The sequence below is a fragment of the Hemitrygon akajei genome, chromosome 3 (assembly GCF_048418815.1).
Source record: "Hemitrygon akajei chromosome 3, sHemAka1.3, whole genome shotgun sequence".
Classification (NCBI taxonomy): domain Eukaryota; kingdom Metazoa; phylum Chordata; class Chondrichthyes; order Myliobatiformes; family Dasyatidae; genus Hemitrygon; species Hemitrygon akajei.
In genome coordinates this window covers 112,272,762-112,296,286 of record NC_133126.1, presented here as the reverse complement: position 1 = coordinate 112,296,286, position 23,525 = coordinate 112,272,762, and the positions used below count along the sequence as shown (strand labels likewise).

The 23,525-nt window shown below is 42.2% G+C and overlaps 1 protein-coding gene across 3 annotated transcripts in view; it reads left to right on the top strand.

The window, feature by feature from the left end:
* The first annotated feature begins 1,387 nt into the window (after window positions 1-1,387).
* septin2 (septin 2) overlaps window positions 1,388-23,525 on the top strand; it is a 90,372-nt gene continuing 68,234 nt past the window's right edge. For 2 of the 3 annotated variants that reach the window (XM_073040592.1, XM_073040590.1), the window contains exons 1-2: window positions 1,388-1,469; window positions 9,006-9,050. In XM_073040592.1, coding sequence (XP_072896693.1) covers window positions 9,024-9,050 — 27 coding nt within the window. In that variant the 5' untranslated portion in view covers window positions 1,388-1,469; window positions 9,006-9,023. The remainder of the gene's footprint in view (window positions 1,470-9,005; window positions 9,051-23,525) is intronic. The other variant, XM_073040591.1, reaches the window with a different exon arrangement.

The following is a 23,525-nucleotide window of genomic DNA, read 5'->3' as shown; positions in this document are numbered from 1 at the left end:
ACCTCCTAATGGCTCCTTTACCTCGAATTCCCTTATCAAATCCAGTTCGTTACACAACACTAGATTCAGAATTGCCTTCTCCTTGGTAGGCTCCAGTACAAGCTGCTCTAAGAATCCATCTCGGAAGCACTCCACAAACTCCCTTTCTTGGGGTCCAGTACTAACCTGATTTTCCCAGTCTACCTGCATGTTGAAGTCCCCCATTACAACCGTAGCATTACTTTTGCGACATGCTAATTTTAACTCTTGATTCAACCTGCACCCTATATCCAGGCTACTATCTGGGGGCCTGTAGAATGAGGGTCTTTTTGCCCTTACAATTTCTCAGTTCTATCCATACTGAATCTCCTGATTCTATGTCACCCCCTGCAAGGGACTGAATTTCATTCCTACCAACAGAGCCACCCCACCCCCTATGCCCACCTGTCTGTCCTTTCGATAGGATGTATACCCTTGAATATTAATTTCCCAGCCCTGGTCCTCTTGCAGCCATGTCTCTGTTATTCCTACAACGTCATACTTGCCAATTTCCAACTGAGCCTCAAGCTCATCCACTTTATGTCTTATACTTCATGCATTCATATATAATACTTTTAATCCATTACTCCCCTCACCTCTCACACTGACACTTCCTATTGCACTTGGCCATACTCTCCGATCCCTTCCTGAGCTTCTGCCAATAAAGAATCAATTTGTTAATGATGACCACTAATCTACTAGATTACTGTAAAATTGTGTGTTATTCACTGATGTCGTTCAGTGAAGGAAATCCACTGTCCTTGCCTGGTTTGGTTATAAATGATTGTATACCCACTAATCTGGTTTATTCTTAAATACCTTGTGAGGTGACTTGCCAGCTGAACAAACCACTCAGTTCAAGGGCAACTAGCGGTGGATAATAATAAATAATGACCTTGTTTAGGAATGAATAACAAGATAGATGAAAAACAAATAATAAAAGTGTCACCTGTTGTATTATCATAGGTCCCCACCCTAATTTTTCCCATTGCCCTTCAAGCCAGTTTCATGAATATCCTCACGGGTGATGTGTAATTTTGGAAAGGACAGAATGTGCCCATGGATTTCTGCTTTTCTGTATAACTAAATATACACGCGTAGCTGAAATAAAATCAAGAAAATGCGAGAAATACTCAGCCAATCGTGCAGCGTCTTTGAAGAGACAGATAAGACGGGAATCTGGAAAACAAAGCTTTAGATTTAAAAACCCAAGTTCAAGCATTGAACTAGAATGTTTTGTTTCACTCTCCACAAGTGCTGCCTGACCAGCTTTCCCACTGTAGTGCAGGTCAGGAGAGGAGGCTGGTACATGCTCCAACAACCCCGCCTGGCTCTTTAAGCAGGCCCCGCCCCTTGGGTGCGGCTCCAGTCTCGCGAGAGTCGGTCGAGCGCGGGAGGAGGAGGGCGCAGCGAGCGGACGGTCGGCCGGTGATTCTGAGCTAAGTCCGGAGGTAGATCTGCTCTTACCTGGTCTCCAGCACCGCTGGGAGGTGGGAGGGTGGCTGTGTTCGTTCTTAGGCCGCTGTATTAGTAACGTGGATGCACACCGGCCGAGAGTTTGCGCTTGGATTTGCCGACAGGGATGGCCGCTTTCTTTCTGGGGGCTGAATTGCGGAATGGCCGCAGGGGAAGGGGAAGAGGTGTGGGGTTGACCCAGGCACGAAGGAGAGACGTGATGGACCGAGAACTGTAGGAGTGCTGGGGTCAAAGGGACTGAGATGACGGGGAAATGTTAAGGTGGAGGATAGAGAAAGAGATGGGGGAAGGGTGAGCGGGGAGAGATGTAGGAGAAGGTTTAACGTCTATAAAGTGAAAGGCTTGTGGATAGTGGGGGGATTATTTCCCCTAAGCATGCCAATGGAAATTTTACATGTATATAATACTGAAACATGGACTAAATTACTTTCTTCAGTGTAAAGAGGAGTAGTTTGTGTGTATATATTTTTAGCATTCAGATAATCGACAGTACAGTTTAGAGATGCCGTAACCATTGTTGTATAATTGCAATGTTGTGTACAATACTGTTGTCTTCTGTCTGTTGGATTGCTGCTTGTCATACATGAGGGCAGAGGGATCTTCAATTGTAATTAAGGTCCATAAGCTTTGTCAAATTATAACCTTTGTTCTGTCCCTTACATTTTGAGTCACTTTGAATTCAAATGTTTGTACTAATGTTTTAAAGGCAGTTTTTGTGATATGACTGAGACCTAATTTTGTTGGTTACAAGTGATCTTTGTCTAATTGTTGCTAGTTGTAGCATTTTGATGTTGGTACAAGGTTCCCTTAAATTTCTCCAGCCCTAACAATGTACAATAACCTAGATACTAGAAGAATGGTGTCCATTGAAGATCTAAATTATATTTTGGTAGAACTGTGATTGGTAGCTCAACAATGAATTCTAGTATTGTGTTTGTAAAATGTAACAAGGGATTGATGACATTTGTATGTGGAATATGTCGTATTTTCAGATCAGTGCCTTAGTTTCAAGTGAAGTCATGTCTTAGAGAATTTTGTTCCTAGTTCCCTTCTACCTAGTTGCCATTCTCAAATCACCTTCTGTCAAGCAAACAGGATATCTTGTAGACAGTGTTGTAGTTAGAATTATAAAGAACACATTTAGAAGTAGATGGTTGCCTCTCTGACTGGAGGCTTCTGACTAGTGGTATGCCACAAGGATTGATGTTAGGTTAGTTGATTATCATCTAAATCATAAATATATATGACAATGTGGTAAACTGGGTTTGCAAGCTCGTGGATGACACCAAGGTTAGGGGCTTAGTGGACAATGAAGAAACCTATCAAAGCTTGCCATGGGATCTGGACCAGCTGGAAAAATGGGCTGAAAAGGGTGGATGAAATTTAATGTGGATAAATGGAGGAGTTGAGCTTTGCAAGGTCAAAGCAGAATAGGACTTGCACAGTGAACAGCAGGTCACTGAAGAGTGTGGTAGAACAGACGATTCTGAGAATACAGATCCATGTTTCCTTGAAAGTAGCGTCACAGGTGGTAAAGAAAAGGCACGCTGGCCTTTTTCCACTGAGGTTGGGTGAGATTAGAACAAGAGGTCATGGGTTAAGGGTGAAAGGTAAGGGGAACCTCTGGTGATGTGAGTGTGGAATGAGCTGCCCGAGGAAGTGGTGGATACAGGTTCAAATGCAACATTTAAGAGAAGTTTGGATAGGTAAATGGATGGGAGGGGTATGGAGAGTTATGGTCCAGGTAGGAGTCGATGCACAAGGCAGAATAATAGATCGGCACAGTCTAGGTGTGCCAACAGACTTGTTTCAGTGCTATAGTACTCTGACCCAATTACTATTAGGGAGAGTTCAGTTCATACTATCAGTTTGACTTCATTGCAGCTCTAAATTAGCCAAATATCTGTCCATCTTTAGTTTATGCATTACAAGGGATATCTTAGTCTATATTTAACCATTTAAGACATTTTCTTTGTTTTCTGTGAAGGGCTTTGGAGTTTCCTTCAATGAGGCATGAAGATTTTACTGAACAGGTTTTAATTTACTCCATTTGATCCCAAAGGATTGACTTTTCGCACCTAGCTGAATTTGCTAAATTGCAGTAACTTGTTTTTATCCTGGTTTTGACTGTTAATCTCATAGGAAGTTAGAAACCTCAATGACATAGTCTTAAACCAACAGTAGATGGAACCTGGTAGACTAGAAGGTAACACTAGCCATTGAACTTTTAAACGTGACGACAGTTCAGCTATTTTTATTTGTTCTGTATGTAGTGTAGCCAAGTGTAAACTTGGTTTGTGGAATTTGCATACTGAATCCACTAGGTAACAAGTAATGCTTGGGAGAAAAATATCTAGAACTGGTGCAAGTACTATAGAATGCACTTGACTCCCATCTTAACAGGAGTTAAGTAAGCAGGAGTTTGTGAGTGTTGTTGGGAAATCTAAGCTATAAGAATCAGATAAAATTCTGGGACTAACTTTGTTTCCTTTTCACTTGAATTTACAACTTTACTGTGATATCATTCATTGTGTGAATACTGTATTCCTGAATAAAGGGGAGCAGAGTTGTCTTGTTCAATGAAGGAAAAGAAATGAGATTTTGCAGTTCAGGCAATGTCATGGACCTTCCTGATTTAGAATTGTTGCAATCAAAAATGCTGAACTTAATCATAATATACTCTCCATCATTCAGTTTTATCTGAGTGATTTCTCCTTTTCTTCCTCAGCATCTTGTAATGTTTAGTTTAATTATTTTAGTTAAGATTTGGTGAAGCTTTATGCCTCGTCTCAGAAAATTATTCTCGATATGTCAATCAAATCTATTGGTTGTAAAGCGGGCTATTTCACCACTTTTTTTTGCACACCTGTATTATGGTCCACAACATACATATAGCTTGGCATAGTCAACATACACTGGCCACTTTATTAGGTAAACCTGTATTTGTTCCTGCAAGTGGCCAATGTGTGACATCGGTCTGTTTAACTCCTCCCTCACCTCCATTCAGCTTCATTCAGGGCCCCAAACAGTCCTTTCCAGTGAGGCAACACTTGATCTGCGAATCTGCTGGGGTTGTCTTTTATCTGGTGATCCTGATGCAGCCTCCTCTACATTGATGAGACCCATTGTAGATTGGGAGGCTGCTTTGTAAAGTACTCCACACAATCTACTAAAACTGGAACTTCCTGGTGGGCCATTATGGTCTACTCTCCTATCGTATCAGATTCCTTCCTCTCCAGCTGTTTGCCTTTCCAACCCACCTGGCTTCACTTATCACCTTCTACCTATTCTTTTTCCCCTCCTCCAACCTTTTTATTCTGGCATATTCCCCCTTCCATTCCAGTCCTGAAGAAGGGTTTTGGCCTGAAACGTCAACTGTTCATTCACTTCCATGGATGCTGCTTCATCTGCTGCGTTCCCTCAGCATTTTGTGTGCGTTGCTTTGGATTTCCGGTATCTGCAGAATTTCTTGTGTTTATGAACCTGTAGATCTCCTGGTTTATGCAAATGTCTAATCAGCCAATCATGCAGCAGTAACTTGATGCATAAAAGGATGCAGACATTGTCAAGAGATTTAGTTGTTGTACAGACAAAACATCAGAATGAGGAAGAATTGTGATCGAAGTGATTGTGGAATGTTTGCTGGTACAGGATGGGGTGGTTTGAGTATTTCGGCAGCTACTGATCTGGAATTTTTATGCACAGCAATCACCAGAGTTTCAGAGAATGGTGTGGAAAAAGCTATCTAGTGTGGCAGTTCTGTGGGTGAATACAGCTTGTTAATGAGAGGTCAGAGGAAAATGGTTAGAGTGCTTCAAGCTAACAGGAAGGTGACAGTAGCTCAGATAACCATGCATTGCAACAGTGGTATGCTGAAGTGTATCTCCGAATGTACAGCATATCAAACCTTGAAGTGGTTGGGCTACAGCAGCAGAACACACCGGGTTCCACGGCATTACCTCGTAAATTGGCCACTGAACGTAGCAATGCATTCCTTGCCTCATTATGCCCAAGCCAGCAGTGATGCTATCTTTGTTAGTTCCATTTGCATGCATTAGGTCAATGGCTCTCCTTGGTACTTTCCTACCCATCTTCAGCTGCCATTTGTAAGGGGTCTATACTTACTCCCCGTGACTGTGTGGATTTCATTTGAGTGCTTGGTTTCCTCCCACAGTCCATGATTAGGAGATTGATTGCTCATTGTTAAGTTGCTAGTGTTAAGTAGGTGGGTTGCTGGCCAGCATAGCTTGCTGAGCCGGAAGGACATATTCAATGTGTTATCTCTAAATAAGTAAATGCCCAACCAAACAAGCCATAATCTGAGCATCCCAGACTTGCATTGTGAAAGAGTTTGCTAAGATATTAGGGGTCACTTACTAGCTTCAGGCATAAGGCTTTGATGACAAGAGCCAATCAATAATGATAATCATATTAGGGGTCACTTACTAGCTTCAGGCATAAGGCTTTGATGACAAGAGCCAATCAATAATGATAATCATATTAGGGGTCACTTACTAGCTTCAGGCATAAGGCTTTGATGATGAGCCAATCAATAATGATAATCATATTAGGGGTCACTTACTAGCTTCAGGCATAAGGCTTTGATGATGAGCCAATCAATAATGATAATCATATTAGGGGTCACTTACTAGCTTCAGGCATAAGGCTTTGATGATGAGCCAATCAATAATGATAATCATATTAGGGGTCACTTACTAGCTTCAGGCATAAGGCTTTGATGACAAGAGCCAATCAATAATGCGCTTGTATGTTTTCAATATACACAACTGAGGAAAATAAACTGTGCAAGGGAATGAAGAAAATGAACATCACTCCACTAGGTGGGGGCAAAATTGCACTCAATTTGTTTTATTGCTCTGTGATTCAGTTAACTATGACCAAATTTAGCACCTCAAATTGCTCACACAGTCATTCCATTCCAGTACAATGTTCTCTGTACACAATTTTGAAAAGCCTTTAATTTTTATTTATTCAGCATCTTCCAGTTTGTGCTGGACACAACACTAACAATCCCGGAGCAATAGCTGATATCACATAAATACTGAATGTTTCAACTGCCATTACACATACTGAAGTGGTTGGCATATTCTATAATGTATGAGATTCAAGGCTGATACAGTGTAGAGTAGGTCATCCATTTATCTGGCTCAACTTTTGGTGTAACCACCTGTCTCTAATGCTCTGTGCCTCCTGTATGGTCCTCAGTGGGTCCATCTGCTGCATTAACTCATCTATGCAGTTGGAGAGGAGCTGCAGCTGACACACCTGCTGCAGAAAAAAATCATCAGGGATACCTGAACACACCCTGATCTCAATTGGTACATGTGAGCTCGATTTCAACATTTAAGAGAAGTTTGGATAGGTACATAGATTGTAGGAGTATGGAGCGCAATGGTCCTGGTGCAGGTCGATGGGAGTAGGCAGTTTAAATGGTTTTGGCATGGAATAGATGGGCTGAAGGTTTTCACTTCAGACTCTCTGTGGCTGGGGAGAACAATTAATCTTCTAGTGTTTAGCTCTGGGCTGTTGGTCACTAGATAATGCATGTTGCATCTCATTCTGTATGATACGACTTTGTTTCCAACACTTTGCAGAAAGCTAAATGCAAGCTCGTGTATAACCCAGGCACTGAGTATAGAATCAGTGCCATACTCTCCATCACCAGCTTTGCTGAATGGTTGAAGCATCTGTATTCCGTAAACTAGCATGAATTACTTTGGGGGTTTTGTTGCATAGGGTAATAAAGCCTTTACAGAAGTGTCTGCAGACTTTGAAGTGATATATTCCAACTCAAATGTCTATAGAGCTGACTTGAATTGTAAATTGAAGAACTGTACTTGAATTCACAAATACCATAATTTTCTGGTGATTTGTGTTTACTTTGCTTTTGCCTTGAATGCTATGAAGGAATGAGTGAATGTACTGCTGTTTCTGGTTTTTCATGGTATTGGTCTGTTTGAAAGATCTAAAAGTCAGTGCATTTTTGCTAGTGGTTGCTATGACCTGAAGAGATAGTTGTGGTTATTAGACTACATGGAAGTTAATAGACCTCTGTCAACTTGTGCTGAAGCTCAATAGTTTCTCAGCTTAATCTGAAAATAAATGGGAGGTCACAGAGGTGGTTTATATTTTTGAATTCCCCAATTAAGAAGTCAAATAACTTTTTCTCAATTATCAGACGCATATTTTTGTACTTACTGAACCTGAAATGATTTGATTTGTGGCGTCATTGAATATTTACTTCTGATTTTTTTGGCAGTTACAGTAGGAACTGTCATTGCACGTGGTCTTGTTTGCAAGCAAATGTAGTTCTTTACATAATTGCAACTTGTTATTTTTCAACACTTGTTATTTCATAAACTGTCCTTTTACGATGTTCATCGAAGGCTTTGGGTACCGTTTTTTAAAGTATGTAAGTGCAGATCAGTACAGCTTGGACATGTGTTCACCTGAATAAAAAAAATGACCGAGTTACAGATGCAAGTTAATATTCGCACAAATAACATAAAATAGCCAGTAAGTGTTATTACAATAATCTTTCCTTTAAATGCATGTGTACATTATTGAAGGAAATTCTTCCACTTCTATAGTCCAGGAGTTGCTCTCTTGTGAAGGTGAATTCTGAGTTTGTAGTCCTTAATGTTGGGTAGTTCTGTAAGCTGCTTATAGATGTAAGGGTTTTTTTTAACCATTGATTTTTTTTCCCAGCTGAACTTGTTTAATGGAAACGTGGTTAAAGATTATTGTATTATATCAGAAGTAATGAGGTAAATACAAGTATGATGTCTTGGACCCTTGATCTCTTCTGCAGAAAAAAATCATAGGGAAAGCTAATTGTAAAATTATTACTATGGACACACATTCGGCAATTTGTGAAACCCCAAAGAATGAAACTTCACTCATTTCAGAGAAGTTTAAGTAGAAAGAGTTTAATTCAATAATATATTCAGTTGTCAAATACAAAAGTGAATAGATAACGGCATTCTGAGAAGACAACGCCCTCAACTATGCACGGATGACTTCCCGATTGGAGCCAAAACGTCTGTAAACATTTTTACAAGCTTGGTGATCAACCGGACTTCCAGGTTAAGCATTGAGCTAAACAGGATTTGAAACTGTCTATCATCAAAACAGTATAGAGAGGTTATTTTCATTATAGAAAGGTTATTGTCATTTAACCTATTGTGAATATGGATAAGGCCTCACCAAATTACTCCAATGTAGTTCTGATTTGAAATGTCATCAAATATCTAAAGTTGTCTCGTTTCACAGCAATAGTAACTTGTTAGTTGTGAGAAAATTCCTATCAGAGCATTCCTACCATGGCAGTTGGAACATTTTTATTGAATATGAATCATATATCACAGAAATGGGCCTCTGTCCTCACCTTGCTAATCGTGATGATTTAGATCCATTACAACAAACCAAGACAATGTTTGCTGTTTGTTCGAGTTTTGCTGGTGCCTTCAGTATATTTTTATTTTTTTCAGGTGAGAATTATTTGTACAATGTCACAGTCTTCAGACAAGTTCAAGGTAAGTACATTTGAACAAAAGACCACATTCCATTTCACGTTCTCTAATTGGTGTACAAAGTATGTGCCCTCAGGGTGAATTTAGTTATTCTTAAGTGATAATACAAGGAAGATACTGGTCAGTTTAGTTGGAGGTGGCCGTATTTCTTGCATCATCTTCTGATGTGCAGTAATAAATAGCTCTTGCACCTGTGTATGGTTGGGGGAGAAGGGGATGCAGTTAGTGGAAAGATGATTGAATGTGGCCCTAATTTGAGGTTTTTGTCTGTCTCCAAAGATAGATGGAGGCAGTGCTGATTCAAAAATAGAAGTGGATGGGTCGATAACTTGTTAAAGGCATAAGTGCGAAAGTGTGGTTGACTGAGTAGATTGTAATTGTTGCTGCTTTTGGATTTGAACTGTATAGAGGTGAATTTGGAAAACTTTTTTTGCTTGACAAAAGAATTATTTCATCTTTAGTCAACAAACTGCTTTTGACTAACAAGCAGGAAGTCTAAAGATGCTTTAGAGACATAATGAGCAGAGAAATGTATGCTGAACCAAAGGGAGTTGGAAAGCTTATCAATGATTAGGTCATAGAATTTATGAAATCTTAAAATTATAAGGCTATCTAGCATGTTGGATTAATGCTGATTTTGAGGGAATCTGTTCAATTAGTCCTTGCTCAACCTCAACTTTCTCCATGGTTCTATAACTTTTGTTTGCTGAATTCAGTTTGAAAAGCTTCCAGGATGCATTCAGTTGGCATTTTCTTTCCGGGTGATACTAATGTTGCCTCATATTAGATTTGAGGGAGCAGAGTCAGGAAACGTGGAATTCCATTCCATAGTAGATACACAATTATTAATGGCAAGGAAAAAGGGTTGTTTAAGAGGTTCAAAGTTAAAGGAACAAAGGATTATCAGCCCCTACACTCTGTCTGCCAGAAGAATGTGATCTCCCAGTGGCCACCCATTTTAATTCCACTTCCCATTCCCATTCCGATATCTCAATCCATGACTTCTACTGTCACGATGAGGCCATACTCAGGTTGGAGGAACAACTTCCCAGCTCTTCATCCCTCCCCCCTCTGAGTTTCACCATTCAATTTGTGTTTTTCTCTCTCCCCTCCCCCACCTTTTAAGTCTGTTCTTTTTATGTCCAGTCCTGCTGAAGAGTTCTAGCCTGAAACGTCGACTGTACTTTTTTCTATCTATGCTGCCTGGCCTGCTGAGTTCCTCCAGCACTTTGTTTGGATTTCCAGCATCTGCAGATTTTACTCTTGTTTGTGAAAAGGATTGTCAGGCTGGGAATGTTAGAGGGCAGACGAGAAGACTATGTGGTTATTTGAAATCTAGAAAGGAGGATATATAGCTGATTTAACTAAGTGAAAGGTAGAAAAGCAGAGATAAACAATAGCTGGGGAAGTGGTCTTGACAGATTCAGTAAGAGATTGGAAACCAATTTGCCCATCTGAGCAGTAAGTCATGAATCTGTAGTGTGGCAGTCAAAGGCTTTGCATTCAGAATTTTGCAATGTTTGGTTGGAGGAGATTATATTTCATCCATGAAAAAAGGTTGGAGAAGCTGAGTTAACATGAAGGTTTTGATAGAAGTATTTGGAGCTGGGTACAATTGATGTTGAACCCAATCTGTTTGATGATATGTGGATTGGATACAGAAGTTGAGGATGAAACCTTGTGGTGGAGGGGGTGTATTATCAAAGGCAGTGAATGGCGAGGGATGGCAATTTAGGATATTTTTTGAACAGGAGAGATGTTCAAAAACGTCTGAGTTACCTCAAAAGCTTCAGATATAGGGACAGAATTGAGCCATCATGAATACCCCGTCATTCAGTTATAGCTGATTTATTGTTCTTCTTGACCCCGTTCTTTTGCCTTCTTTCTGTAACTTTTGACACTCTTATTATTAAATCAAGAACTTGTCAACCTCTGCTTTATACCCAATAACTTGGCCTCCATAACCATCTGTGGCAGTAAGTTTCTCAGATTCGCCATCCTCAGGCTGAAGAAATTCCTCCTCATCTGTTCTAAAGGGGCATTCTTGTAATCTGAGGCTGTGTCCTCTGGTCCTAGACTATCCCAGCATTGGAAGCATCCTCGGCATATCCATTCTATCTCAGCCTTTCAATAATCGATAGGTTTCAATAAGATTTCTTCTCTTCCCCCCCCACCTCTAAACTAGAGAGTAAGGTCCAGAGTCACCAAATGCTCCTCACATGTTAACCTTTTTATTCCTGTGGCTGATCCCTAAGGCAGATTAGTCCCTTAAGCTCCTTCATAGCTACCTTATAACTTAAGAGCCTTGTCTAAACCTTAAGTATGCTTAAGACGATGGCTATGTTTCATTAAGAGCTTGAGAAGATTTGGTTTGTCACTTAAAACAAGTTACAGGGTTTTAAACAACACACACAAAATGCTGGTAGAACACAGCAGGCCAGGCAGCATTGGCCTGCTGTGTTCTACCAGCATTTTGTGTGTGTTGTTTGAATTTCCAGCATCTGCAGATTTCCTCGTGTTTACAGGGTTTTAAGATTAGTTAGTTCCATCATGGGTACCAGCCTCTAGTATCCAAGACATCTCCTTGAGCAATACCTCCATCACTCAGGACGTGCCCTTTTCTCAATGTTACCACCAGGAGGGAGGTAAAAAAGTCTGAAGGCACACACTCAGCAATTCAGGAACAGCTTCTTCCCCTCTGCCATCCGATTTCTAAATGGACAGTACCTCACTACATTTTTCTGTGCACTACTTATTAATTTAACTATTTAATAGACATATATATAATGTAGTTCAGATTTTTTCTATATTTAGCTTGTATTCCATTGTACTGCTGCTGCAAAGTTAAAAAATTTCACAACATATGCTGGTAATATTAAATCTGATTCTTCCTGCTGACTAGATGTTCCACTTTTTTTTGTCAACCATGGCTCATTCACTCTACCATCCTTTCCTTTGCTCAATGGGACAAACATATGCAGAATTCCATGTAAGTGTTCCCTAAGTGACTCCCACATTTCCATTGTACAACATAATTCACTCTTCCCATTTAAATGCTGTTCCTTACTGTCTGCTCTTATCCATGTCCAAGGCTATTTTAGAGGTCAGAAAGTTGGGGTCACTGTCTCCAAAATGTTTACCACTGAGAGATATGTCACTTGGCCAGGTTCATTGTCCTAGTACTAGATTCAATAGGGCCTCTCTTCTTGTCAGCCTGTTCCCACATTGTATTAGGAATCCTTTCTAGACACACGTAAGAAATTCTGCCCCATCTAAAATTTTGCACTAAGGAGGTGCCAATGAATATTAGGGAAGTTGAAGTCATTCATGACAGCAACCTTTTTTTGGCACCTTTTCAAAATCTGCCTCCTGATCTGTTCTTCATTGTCTCTGCTGCTGTTGTGGCTCTATAGAATAAATGCAATAGTGTTTGTTCCCTTCCTGTTTCTGACTTCCACCTTCACTAGTCTCTTAGCACCTCTGATTTCTGAATTAGCTTTCCATTTAGAAAATAGTCTACACCTTTATTCTGTCTAAGAAGTGCATGACCATAAACTTCCCTACATGCTCTATCCATGCTCTTGTTAAGCAGCCTTAAGCACCTTGTCAAAGTCCTTCTGAAATCTTAAGTACACAACATCCTCTGACATCCCTTTGTCTATCTTTGATATTTCCTCGAAGAATTCCAACAGAATTGTCAGGCAAGATTTTCCCTAAAGGAAACCATGTTAAGCCTATCTAACCACCTTAAGCCTATTTTATCATGTGCCTTGAAGTACCACAAAATCACCAGCTTAATGGACACCAGTATCTTGCCTACCACTAATTGGCCAATAATTTCCTTATAGGGACTGAGGACACAACTTTTGTGGAGCACCAGGGTGTAGAGTAATTATGGTGGAAATGTTGCTTCCTTTCCTTGCTGTTGGTCAGAAAGTTGAGGATGCAGTTGCAGAGGGTGTTGTTGACTCCCAGGTTTCAGAATTTGGTGATGAGCTTGCTTGGAGTTATAGTCCCAGAAGGTGGAGTCAGTAAATAGTCTAAAGTAGGTAGAAACATAGAAAACCTACAGCGCAATGCAGGCCTTTCGGCCCACAAAGCTGTGCCAAAAAATGGCCTTACCTGAGGAATTACCTAGGGTTGCCCATAGCCCTCTATTTTCCTGAGTTCCATATACCTGCCCAGGAGTCCCTTAAAAGACCCTCCACCACCATCGCCGGCAGCCCATTCCACACACTTACCTCTCTGCATTAAAAAAAAACTTACCCCTGACACCATCTGTGTACCTCCTTCCAAGCACCTTAAGACTGTGCCCTCTTGTGCTAGCCATTTCAGCCCTGGGCAAAAGCCTCTGACTATCCACACGATCAATGCCTTTCATCATCTTATACACCTCTATCAGGTCACTGCTCATCCTCCGTCGCTCCAAGGAGAAAAGGCCAGGTTCACTCAACCTATTCTCATAAGGCATGCTCTCCAATCTAGGCAACATCCTTGTAAATCTCCTCTGTACCCTTTCTATGGTTTCCACATCCTTCTGATAGTGCGGTGACCAAAAATGAGCACAGTACTCCAAGTGGAGTCTGACCAGGGTCCTATATAGCTGCAACATTACCTCTCACTTCCTAAACTGAATCCCACGATCGATGAAGGCCAATGCACTGTATGCTTTCTTAACCACAGAGTCAAACTGCACAGCAGCTTTGAGTGTCCTATGGACTCGGACCCCAAGATCCCTCTGATCCTCCACACTGTCAAGAGTCTTAACATTAATACTATATTCTGTCATGACCTGCCTTTCACAAAGCCATGCTAACTGTTCTTAATTATATTGTGCCTCTCCAAATGTTCATAAGCCCTGCCTCTCAGAATCTTCTCAATCAACTTGTCAACCACTGAAGTAAGACTCACTGGTCTATAATTTCCTGGGCTATCTCTACTCCCTTTCTTGAATAATTGAACAGCTTCCACAACCCTCCAATCCTCCAGAACCTCTCCCGTCCCCATTGATGATGCAAAGATCATCGCCAGAGCTCAGCAATTCCCTACCTCGCCTCCCACAGTAGCCTGGGGTACATCTCGTCTGATCCCTGTGATTTATCCAACTTAATGTTTTCCAAAAGCTCCAGCACATTCTCTTTCTTAATATCTGTATGCTCAAGCTTTTCAGTCTGCTGTAAGTCATCCTTGCAATCGCCAAGATACTTTTCCATACTGAATACTGAAGCAAAGTACTCATTAAGTACCTCTGCTATCTCCTCCTGTTCCATACGTACTTTTCCACTGTCGCACTTGATTGGTCCTATTCTCTCACGTCTTATCCTCTTGTTCTTTACATACTTGTAGAATGCCTTGGGGTTTTCCTTAATCCTGTCCGCAGGGCCTTTGCATGGCCCCTTCTGGCTCTCTTAATTTCTTTCTTGAGCTCCTTCCTGCTAGCCTTATAATCTTCTAGTTCTCTATCATTACCTAGCTTTTGAATCTTTTGTGAGCTCTTCTTCTTGACTTAATTTACAACAGCCTTTGTATACCACAGTTCCTGCACGTTACCATAACTTCCCTGTCTCATTGGAATATACCTATGCAGAACTCCACACAGTATCCCCTGAACCTTTGCCACATTTCTTCCGTACCTCTTCCTGAGAACATCTGTTTCCAATTTATGCTTCTAAGTTCCTGCCTGATAGCCTCATATTTCCCCTTACTCCAATTAAACGCTTTCTGAACTTGTCTGTTCATATCCTTCTCCAGTGGTGTGGTAAAGGAGATAGAGTTGTGATCACTATCTCCAAATTGCTCTCCCACTGAGAGATATGACACCTGACCAGGTTCTCTTCTTGTAGGCTTATCTACATAGAGTCAAGAAACCTTCTTGAACACACCTAACAAACTTCACCCCATCTAAACCCCTCGCTGTAGAGACATGCCAATTGATATTTGGGAAATTAAGATCTCACACCACGACAGCCCTGTTATTATTACACCTTTCCAGGATCTGTCTCCCTATTTGCTCCTTGATGACCCTGTTACTGTTGGGTGGTCTATAAAAGAACAGCCAGTAGAGTCTTTGACCCCTTTCTGTTCTTAACTTCCACCCACAGAGACTCCGTAGACAATCGCTCCATGTCTTCCTCCTTTTCTACGTCCGTGACACACTTTCCGATCAATGGTGCCAAGCCCCCACCTCTTAAAGAAACATAGAAAATAGGTGCAGGAGTAGGCCATTCGGCCCTTCGAGTCTGCACCACCATTCAGTATGATCATGGCTGATCATCCAACTCAGAACCCTGTACCTGCTTTCTCTCCATACCCCCGATCCCTTTAGCCACAAGGGCCATATCTAACTTCCTCTTAAATATAGCCAATGACCGGCCTCAACTGTTTCCTGTGGCAGAGAATTCCATAGATTCACCACTCTCTAAAGAAGTTTTTCCTCATCTCGGTCCTAAAAGGCTTCCCCTTTATCCTTAAACTGTGACCCCTCATTCTGGACTTCCCCAACATCGGAAACAATCTTCCTGCATCAAGCCTGTCCAATCCCTTTAGAATTTTCTACGTTTCAATAAGATTCCCCCCTCAATCTTCTAAATTCCAGTGAGTATAAGCCTAGTCGATCCAGTCTTTCTTCATATGAAAGTCCTGCCATCCCAGGAATCAATCTGGTGAACCTTCTTTGTACTCCCTCTATGGCAAGAATGTCTTTCCTCAGATTAGGGGAGCAAAACTGCACACAATACTCTAGGTGCAGTCTCACCAAGGCCTTGTACAACTGCAGTAGAGCCTCCCTGCTCCTGTACTCAAATCCTTTTACTATGAATGTCAACATACCATTTGCCTTTTTCACCGCCTGCTGTACCTGCATTCCCACCTTCAATGACTGGTGTACAATGACACCCAGGTCTCGTTGCACCTCCCCTTTTCCTAATCGGCCACCGTTCAGATAATAACCTGTTTTCCTGTTTTTGCAACCAAAGTGGATAACCTCACATTTATCCACATTAAATTGCATCTGCCATGAATTTGCCCACTCACCTAACCTATCCTAGTCACCCTGCATCCTCTTAGCATCCTCCTCACGGCTAACACCGCCGCCCAGCTTCGTGTCATCCGCAAACTTGGAGATGCTGCATTTAATTCCCTCGTCTAAATCATTAATATATATTGTAAACAACTCGGGTCCCGGCACTGAGCCTTGCTGTACCCCACTAGTCACTGCCTGCCATTCTGAAAAGGTCCCGTTTACTCCCACTCTTTGCTTCCTGTCTGCCAACCAATTCTCTATCCACATCAATACCATACCCCCAATACCATGTGCTTTAAGTTTGCACACTAATCTCCTGTGTGAGACCTTGTCAAAAGCCTTTTGAAAATCTAAATATACCCTATCCACTCTACTAGTTACATCTTCAAAAAATTCTATAAGATTCGTCAGACATGATTTTCCTTTCACAAATCCATGCTGACTTTGTCTGATGATTTCACCTCTTTCCAAATGTGCTGTTATCACATCTTTGATAACTGACTCTAGCATTTTCCCCACCACCGATGTCAGACTCACCGGTCTATAATTCCCCGGTTTTTCTCTCCCTCCTTTTTTAAAAAGTGGGGTTACATTAGCCACCGTCCAATCCTCAGGAACTAATCCAGAATCTAAGGAGTTTTGAAAAATTATCACTAATGCATCCACTATTTCTTGGGCTACTTCCTTAAGCACTCTGGGATGCAGACCATCTGGCCCTGGGGATTTATCTGCCTTTAATCCCTTCAATTTACCTAACACCACTTCCCTATTAACATGTATTTCCCTCAATTCTTCCATCTCACTAGACCCTCGGTCCCTTACTATTTCCAGAAGATTATTTATGTCCTCCTTAGTGAGGGCAGAACCAAAGTAATTATTCAATTGGTCTGCCATGTCTTTGTTCCCTATGATCAATTCACCTGTTTCTGACTGTAAGGGACCTACATTTGTCTTGACCAATCTTTTTCTTTTCACATATCTATAAAAGCTTTTACAGTCAGTTCTTACGTTCCCTGCCAGCTTTCTCTCATAATCTTTTTTCCCTTTCCTAATTAAGCCCTTTGTCCTCCTCTGCTGGTCTCTGAATTTCTCCCAGTCCTCAGGTGTGCCGCTTTTTATTGCTAATTTATATGTTTCTTCTTTGGGCTTGATACTATCCCTAATTTCCCTTGTCAGCCATGGGTGCACTACCTTCCCTGGTTTATTCTTTTGCCAAACTGGGATGAACAATTGTTGTAGTTCATCCATGCGATCTTTAAATGCTTGCCATTGCATATCCACCGTCAACCCTTTAAGTATCATTTGCCAGTCTATCTTAGCTAATTCACGTCTCATACCTCCAAAGTTACCCTTCTTTAAGTTCAGAACCTTTGTTTCTGAGTTAACTATGTCACTCTCCATCTTAATGAAGAATTCCACCATATTATAGTCACTCTTACCCAAGGGGCCTCACACAACAAGATTGCTAACTAACCCTTCCTCATTGCCCAATACCCAATCTAGAATGGCCTGCCCTTGTCGTGGTTCCTTGAAATAACCAGAAGATGTAGAAGATTCTTCGAGAAGTTTAAGCCTTTATTTGCAAACAAAAGCTGAGACAATTAATGAGCGTGTCACTAATTGTCCGCCGAACCCTAGTTCACAGTATTCTTTATAGTAATTTCTTATCTTAGTTGAATTAGCATACCCCGTCTCCTATCTCAGTTACATTAACATACCCTATCCGCTGGCAACGCTTATCACCAGCACATTAGCTTCTCCGTTCGCCACCAATATTTCTGCTCAGTAGCCCATACTTGCTCTAGTCTACTCCTTGGAACACGTGTCCCCCTTCCTGGCTTTGACTGGTCCCCATACCATCACACCACTCCACGATCCAGTCTACCACCGTTATCTCTACTTGCTTACTTTCACCGTTAGCTACATTCTCAAGGCACTGATGTGTTCAATAGTACAGAGACAATACAGAGATTTCATTCTGGCTAATAAGTTGGATACATAGTAAGTATAAGTTAGCTACATTCTCAAGGCATTGATGTGTTCAATAGTACAGAGACAATACAGAGATTACATTCTCCTACTAAACTGGATACATACATAGCAAATAGCAAACACAAAGCTGGTTACATAGTTTTGGTTACACAGCAAACAATGCAACTTTATTCTCCAATACCCTCTAGTTAGTTCCTCAACATGTTGGTTCAGAAAATCATCCCGCATACATTCCAAGAAATCCTCTTCCTCAGCACCCTTACCAATTTGGTTCACCCAATCTATATGTAGATTGAAGTCACCCATTATAACTACTGTTCCTTTATTGTATTCATTTCTAATTTCCTGTTTAATGCCATCCCCAACCTCACTACTACTGTTAGGTGGCCTGTACACAACTCCCACCAGCGTTTTCTGCCCCTTAGTGTTATGCAGCTCTACCCATATCAATTCCACATCCTCCAGGCTAATGTCCTTCCTTTCTATTGCGTTAATCTCCTCTCTAACCAGCAATGCTACCCCACCTCCTTTCCTGTCTATCCCTCCTGAATATTGAATATCCCTGGATGTTGAGCTTCCATCCTTGGTCACCCTGGAGCCATGTCACTGTGATCCCAACTATATCATATTCATTAATAACTATCTGCACATTCAATTCATCCACCTTGTTACGAATGCTCCTCGTATTGACACACAAAGCCTTCAGGCTTGTTTTTACAACACTCTTAGCCCTTATACAATTATGTTGAAAAGTGGCCCTTTTTGCTTTTTGCCCTGGATTTGCCTGCCTGCCACTTTTACTTTTCACCTTACTACTTTTTGCTTCTACCCTCATTTTACACCCCTCTGTCTCTCTGCACTTGTTCCCATTCCCCTGCCACATTAGTTTACCGTAGATTCCGGATTTTAAGCCGCTACTTTTTTCCCACATTTTGAACAGCTTTGAACTTTGCGGCCTTTAATCCGGAGCGGCTAATACATGATTTTTTTCATGCCGCCTCGTAAACATTTTGCCTCATAACAGTAGACCAATAAAATTGATGAGTAGTTCACAGAGGTCCAATGAAATTGTACGATAAATCAAGCGCACTTTCACAATTAAATTATTGTAAATCAGTCATTTGTACTCACCCTCATCAACATGGAAAACACTCGAAGCATTGTGCTGCCTTATGGCAGTTACTTAGTTTATAATATTTTCGCTTAGTAATTCATTTTCTAGTTAAAGTTAGAAGAGTTTTAACTATATTTGTTTTCTGTACTACATCGCGGGATACTATGACGTCACACCCGGTTTCGCGGTGTCTTGTGGGAAAATGCCGGTTTGCGATGAAACGGGACGGAGGGAGGGAGCGCATTACGCGAGCGGCTTTGGATCTGAGCGAACGCTGCTTTTAAGTTAAAGGTGATCAATAACTTTTCCTGGTAGGCTGCAGTATATATATATTTTTTACCAGTCGTTAGGAGATATTGGAATGTTGTTCAGTAAAGAAGTATACGCAACGTATATTTAAAAGTAGCCGCGTTACGGGCACGGTTCGTAAAAAAGCATTTGCAATATGTATTTGTTTTTGTTACCATATGGATTTAATTAAAAGTTAAAAAATCCTCACATGTAATATCTTTCTGTGTAAATATCTCATATTACAACGTGGGACACCTGCGGCCGAAAATCCGGTGCGGCCTTTACAATTAAAAAATTGATTTTATTTCTAAAATTAGAGCCAGCGGCTTTTAATCAGGTGCGCTCTGTAGTCCGGAATCTACGGTAAATCCTCCTGAACAGCAGTAGCAAACTAGGACATTGGTTCCAGTCCAGCCCAGGTGCAGACCGTCCTGTTTATACCGGTCCCACCTCCCTCAGAACTAGTTCCAATGCCGCAGAAATTTGAATCCCTCCCCCTTGCACCACTTTTCAAGCCACGTATTCATCTGAAATATCCTCCTATTTCTACTCTGACTAGCACGTGGCACTGGTAGTAATCCAGAGATTATTACCTTTGTGGTCCTACTTTTTAGTTTATCTCCTAACTCCCTAAATTCACCTTGTAGGACCTCATCCCGTTTTTTTACCTATATTGTTGGTACCTATGTGCACCACGACCACTGGCTGTTCACCCTCCCATTCCAGAATGTCCTGCAGCCGCTCAGAGACATCCTTGACCCTTGCACCAGGGAGGCAATATACCATCCTGGAGTCTCATTTGCGGCTGCAGAAACACCTATCTATTCCCCTTACAACCGAATCCCCTATCACTAGCTCTCACACTCCTTTTCCTTCCCTCCTTTGCCGCAGAGCCACCCATGGTGCAATGAACTCGGCTGCTGCTGCCTTCCCCTGATGAGACAGGGGAAGCCTTTTGCCTCCCTCCCTGTCCTTTCAGAAACATCTAAAACCCAGCACTCGAAGTAACCATTCCTGCCCCTGAGCCATCCAAGTCTCTGTAATGGCCACAACATCATTACTCCAAGTACAGATCCACGTTCTAAACTCATCTAATTTTTTTCATAATACTCCTTGCGTTAAAATAGACACATTTCAAACCATCAGCTGAGCGTGTCCCTTCTCTATCACCTTGCCTATCCTCCCTCTTGCACTGTCTCCAAGCTTTCTCTAATTGTGAGCCAACCGCCTCTTCCTCTGTCTGTTTAGTTTGGTTCCCACCCCCAGCAATCCTAGTTTAAACTCTCCCCAATACCCCAAGCAAGCCTCCCCACCAGTATATTGTTCCTTCTGGGATTCAAGTGCAACCCGACCCTTTTGTACAGGTCACTCCTGCCCCAAAAGAGGTCCCAATGATCCAGAAATCTGAATCCCTGCCCCCTGCTCCAATCTCTCAGCTACGCATTTATCCTCCATCTTGTTCTATTCCTATTCTCACTGTCACGTGGCACAGGCAGTAATCCCAAGATTACTACCTTTGTGGTCCTGCTTCTCAACTTCCTTCATAACTCCCTGTAGTCTGCTTTCAGGGCCTCCTCCCTTTTCCTGCCTATGTCGTTGGTATCAATATGTACCACGACCTCTGGCTGTTCTCCTACCCACTTGGTGATATCTTAGGCACGATCAGAAACATCCCGGACCCTGGCACCTGGGAGGCAAACTACCATCCGTGTTTCTTTCCTGCGTCCACAGAAGCACCTGTCTGACCCCCTTATAGAGTCCCCTATCATTGCTGCCATCCTCTTCCTTTCCCTACTCTTTTGAGCCACAGGGCCAGACACTGTGCTGGGGTGCAGTCACTGTTGCTTCCCCCCAGGTAAGCTGTCTTCCCCCCCCCCCCAACAGTTCTTAAGCAGGAGTACTTATTGTCAAGGGGTACAGCCACAGGGGTGCTCTCTAGCCTCTGACTCCTGCCTTGCCTTCTCCTGAATATTACCCACTTATCTGTCTCCCCAAGCCCTGGTGTGACTACCTGCCTATAGCTCCTCTATCACCTCCTCACTCTCCCTGACCAGACGAAGGTCATGAAACTGCATCTCCAGTTCCCTAACACTGTCCCTAAGAAGCTGCAGCTCGACACACCTGGCGCAATTGTGGCCGTCTGAGAGGCTGGGAGACTCCCGGACATCCCACATCTGACACCAAGCACAGAAAACCGAAAACCGGCTTTACTTCCAGATGTTCCAGAGAGGTGGTATCTGCTGTCAACCTGATTTTGTGGTAGATGAATTACAGTGGCTCAGCATTGTCTGGGAGGCTGAAGTTGTGCCCTGCCCCTCAAAACACTTCATGATGGTGGATGTCAGGGCCATTAGTCTGTACCAGTGGCACATGATCTTGCTTTTTTAATTCTTGTTTTCTGGATGTTCTGATTACCTCTTTTATCCCAAAGAGTACTGGGAGGTTAATTGGCTACTGTAAATTTTCCCTTTAATTGAGTAAGTGGCAGAAATCTAAAGGACATTGATTAAACTGGAATCATTTGCAAGGCTGCAGGGAAGTGAGGGGAATAAGACTGATAAGATTGCTCTGTTAGGAATTGGCATTGATCCAAAAGGTTTGGTAGTCTACTGTATTGCATTAAGTAAATAAAATTATCATGGACAATTTCAATGAGGGCTATTTGTGAGGGAAAAGAACATTTCTTCAAAGCCACCATACCAGCTATCATGGTGACTATGTAGAAAAGCTGTGATTACCTGTTGGAAATGGGAAGCGGAGGAGCTCAAAGGCTGAAGGGAGATTGGTGATAAAGCAAAGATGTAAATACAGGATGAGTGTAATGGAATCTTGACATTTGTTAATATGAACATGTCCGATACAGAAATTGAGTGAGTAAGTCAGTGGGTGGAAAGTAGAGTAAAGGTTTTTGAAGTTTGAGACACTTAGAGCAAAGTGAACTATTAATTGGAGGTTACCATAGGTTGCAGATCATTTAGTTTGATAAACTACCCTTGGGATTTTGGTAATGCTGGACTATTAGATTTTGCTTATAATGCCCCAACATTTTTCTTTCAAACTTTTATATTTTACACAATATTATAAATTTTGCAGTGAACCTGCCGAGTTTAAAAGGAATGATGAATATACCAAGACCTCAACTTATTCACATTCCTGATCTTTGGTCTTCTGGACCTTATTTGTTGTTCCAGGTACAGAATCAGCCCATAATCTGGACTCCAGCCACACTTAAGACCCTCTAGCTCTAGCTTAGTGGTCACCAATCAACCACAAATCAATTAGTTACACACATGCACACCGGGGCAAAAAGACCGGAAGTAAAACCTCACAACCTGGAAATAGAAATAATGTATGAACACCAGGGGTCCCCACCCTTTTTTGCACCGCGGACCGGTTTAATATCGACAATATTCTTGTGGACCGGCCGACGGGGGGGGGGGGGGGGGGGGGTGCAACCCGGGGGTGTTAAACACAACCGGAATACAGCGATACTCGAAGCAGGTTCCTTATATCCAGTCTATTCTGCAATTTAGTTTTCGTGGCTCTCAGCTGCTGTCCCACTTGCTCACGTTTTTTTCCGCTGAAAAAACTCAACGGGTTTGTCTTTAAGTGCAGGGTGCTTGGACTCAAGGTACCGAAGCAGTTCTGAGGGCTTCATTTCCTCATTAGGCAGCCTCCAGACCTGAACTCCAGCCTCTGCCCGCCTGCCGCCAGACAGCTTGGTCAGGTGCGGCTGGTCGTGGGTGGGGTGAGAGGACAAGGTCAGGGCCGGAGGTCCCCGTGCCGGGGCCGTGGTGGTCGCAGTCTGGACAGAGTGACGGAGAGAGCGACCAACCGAGCGAGGAGTGCGACAGGGAGCGGGCACGCCCCCCCCCCCCCCCTTGTAGGATCTATCGGCCGACAAAAGTTTGCTTCAGTAGATTGCAGCGATGTAGCTGCTCTACTACTTACGGAACCCTGAGCCTGGATTAGGTTGTCTGCGAATATTTTAGCACCGGGTTCCCCACGAACATTCGGTGTGCTAAACAGGTTTAGAGGCGGCGCCTATCTGTCCATGCTC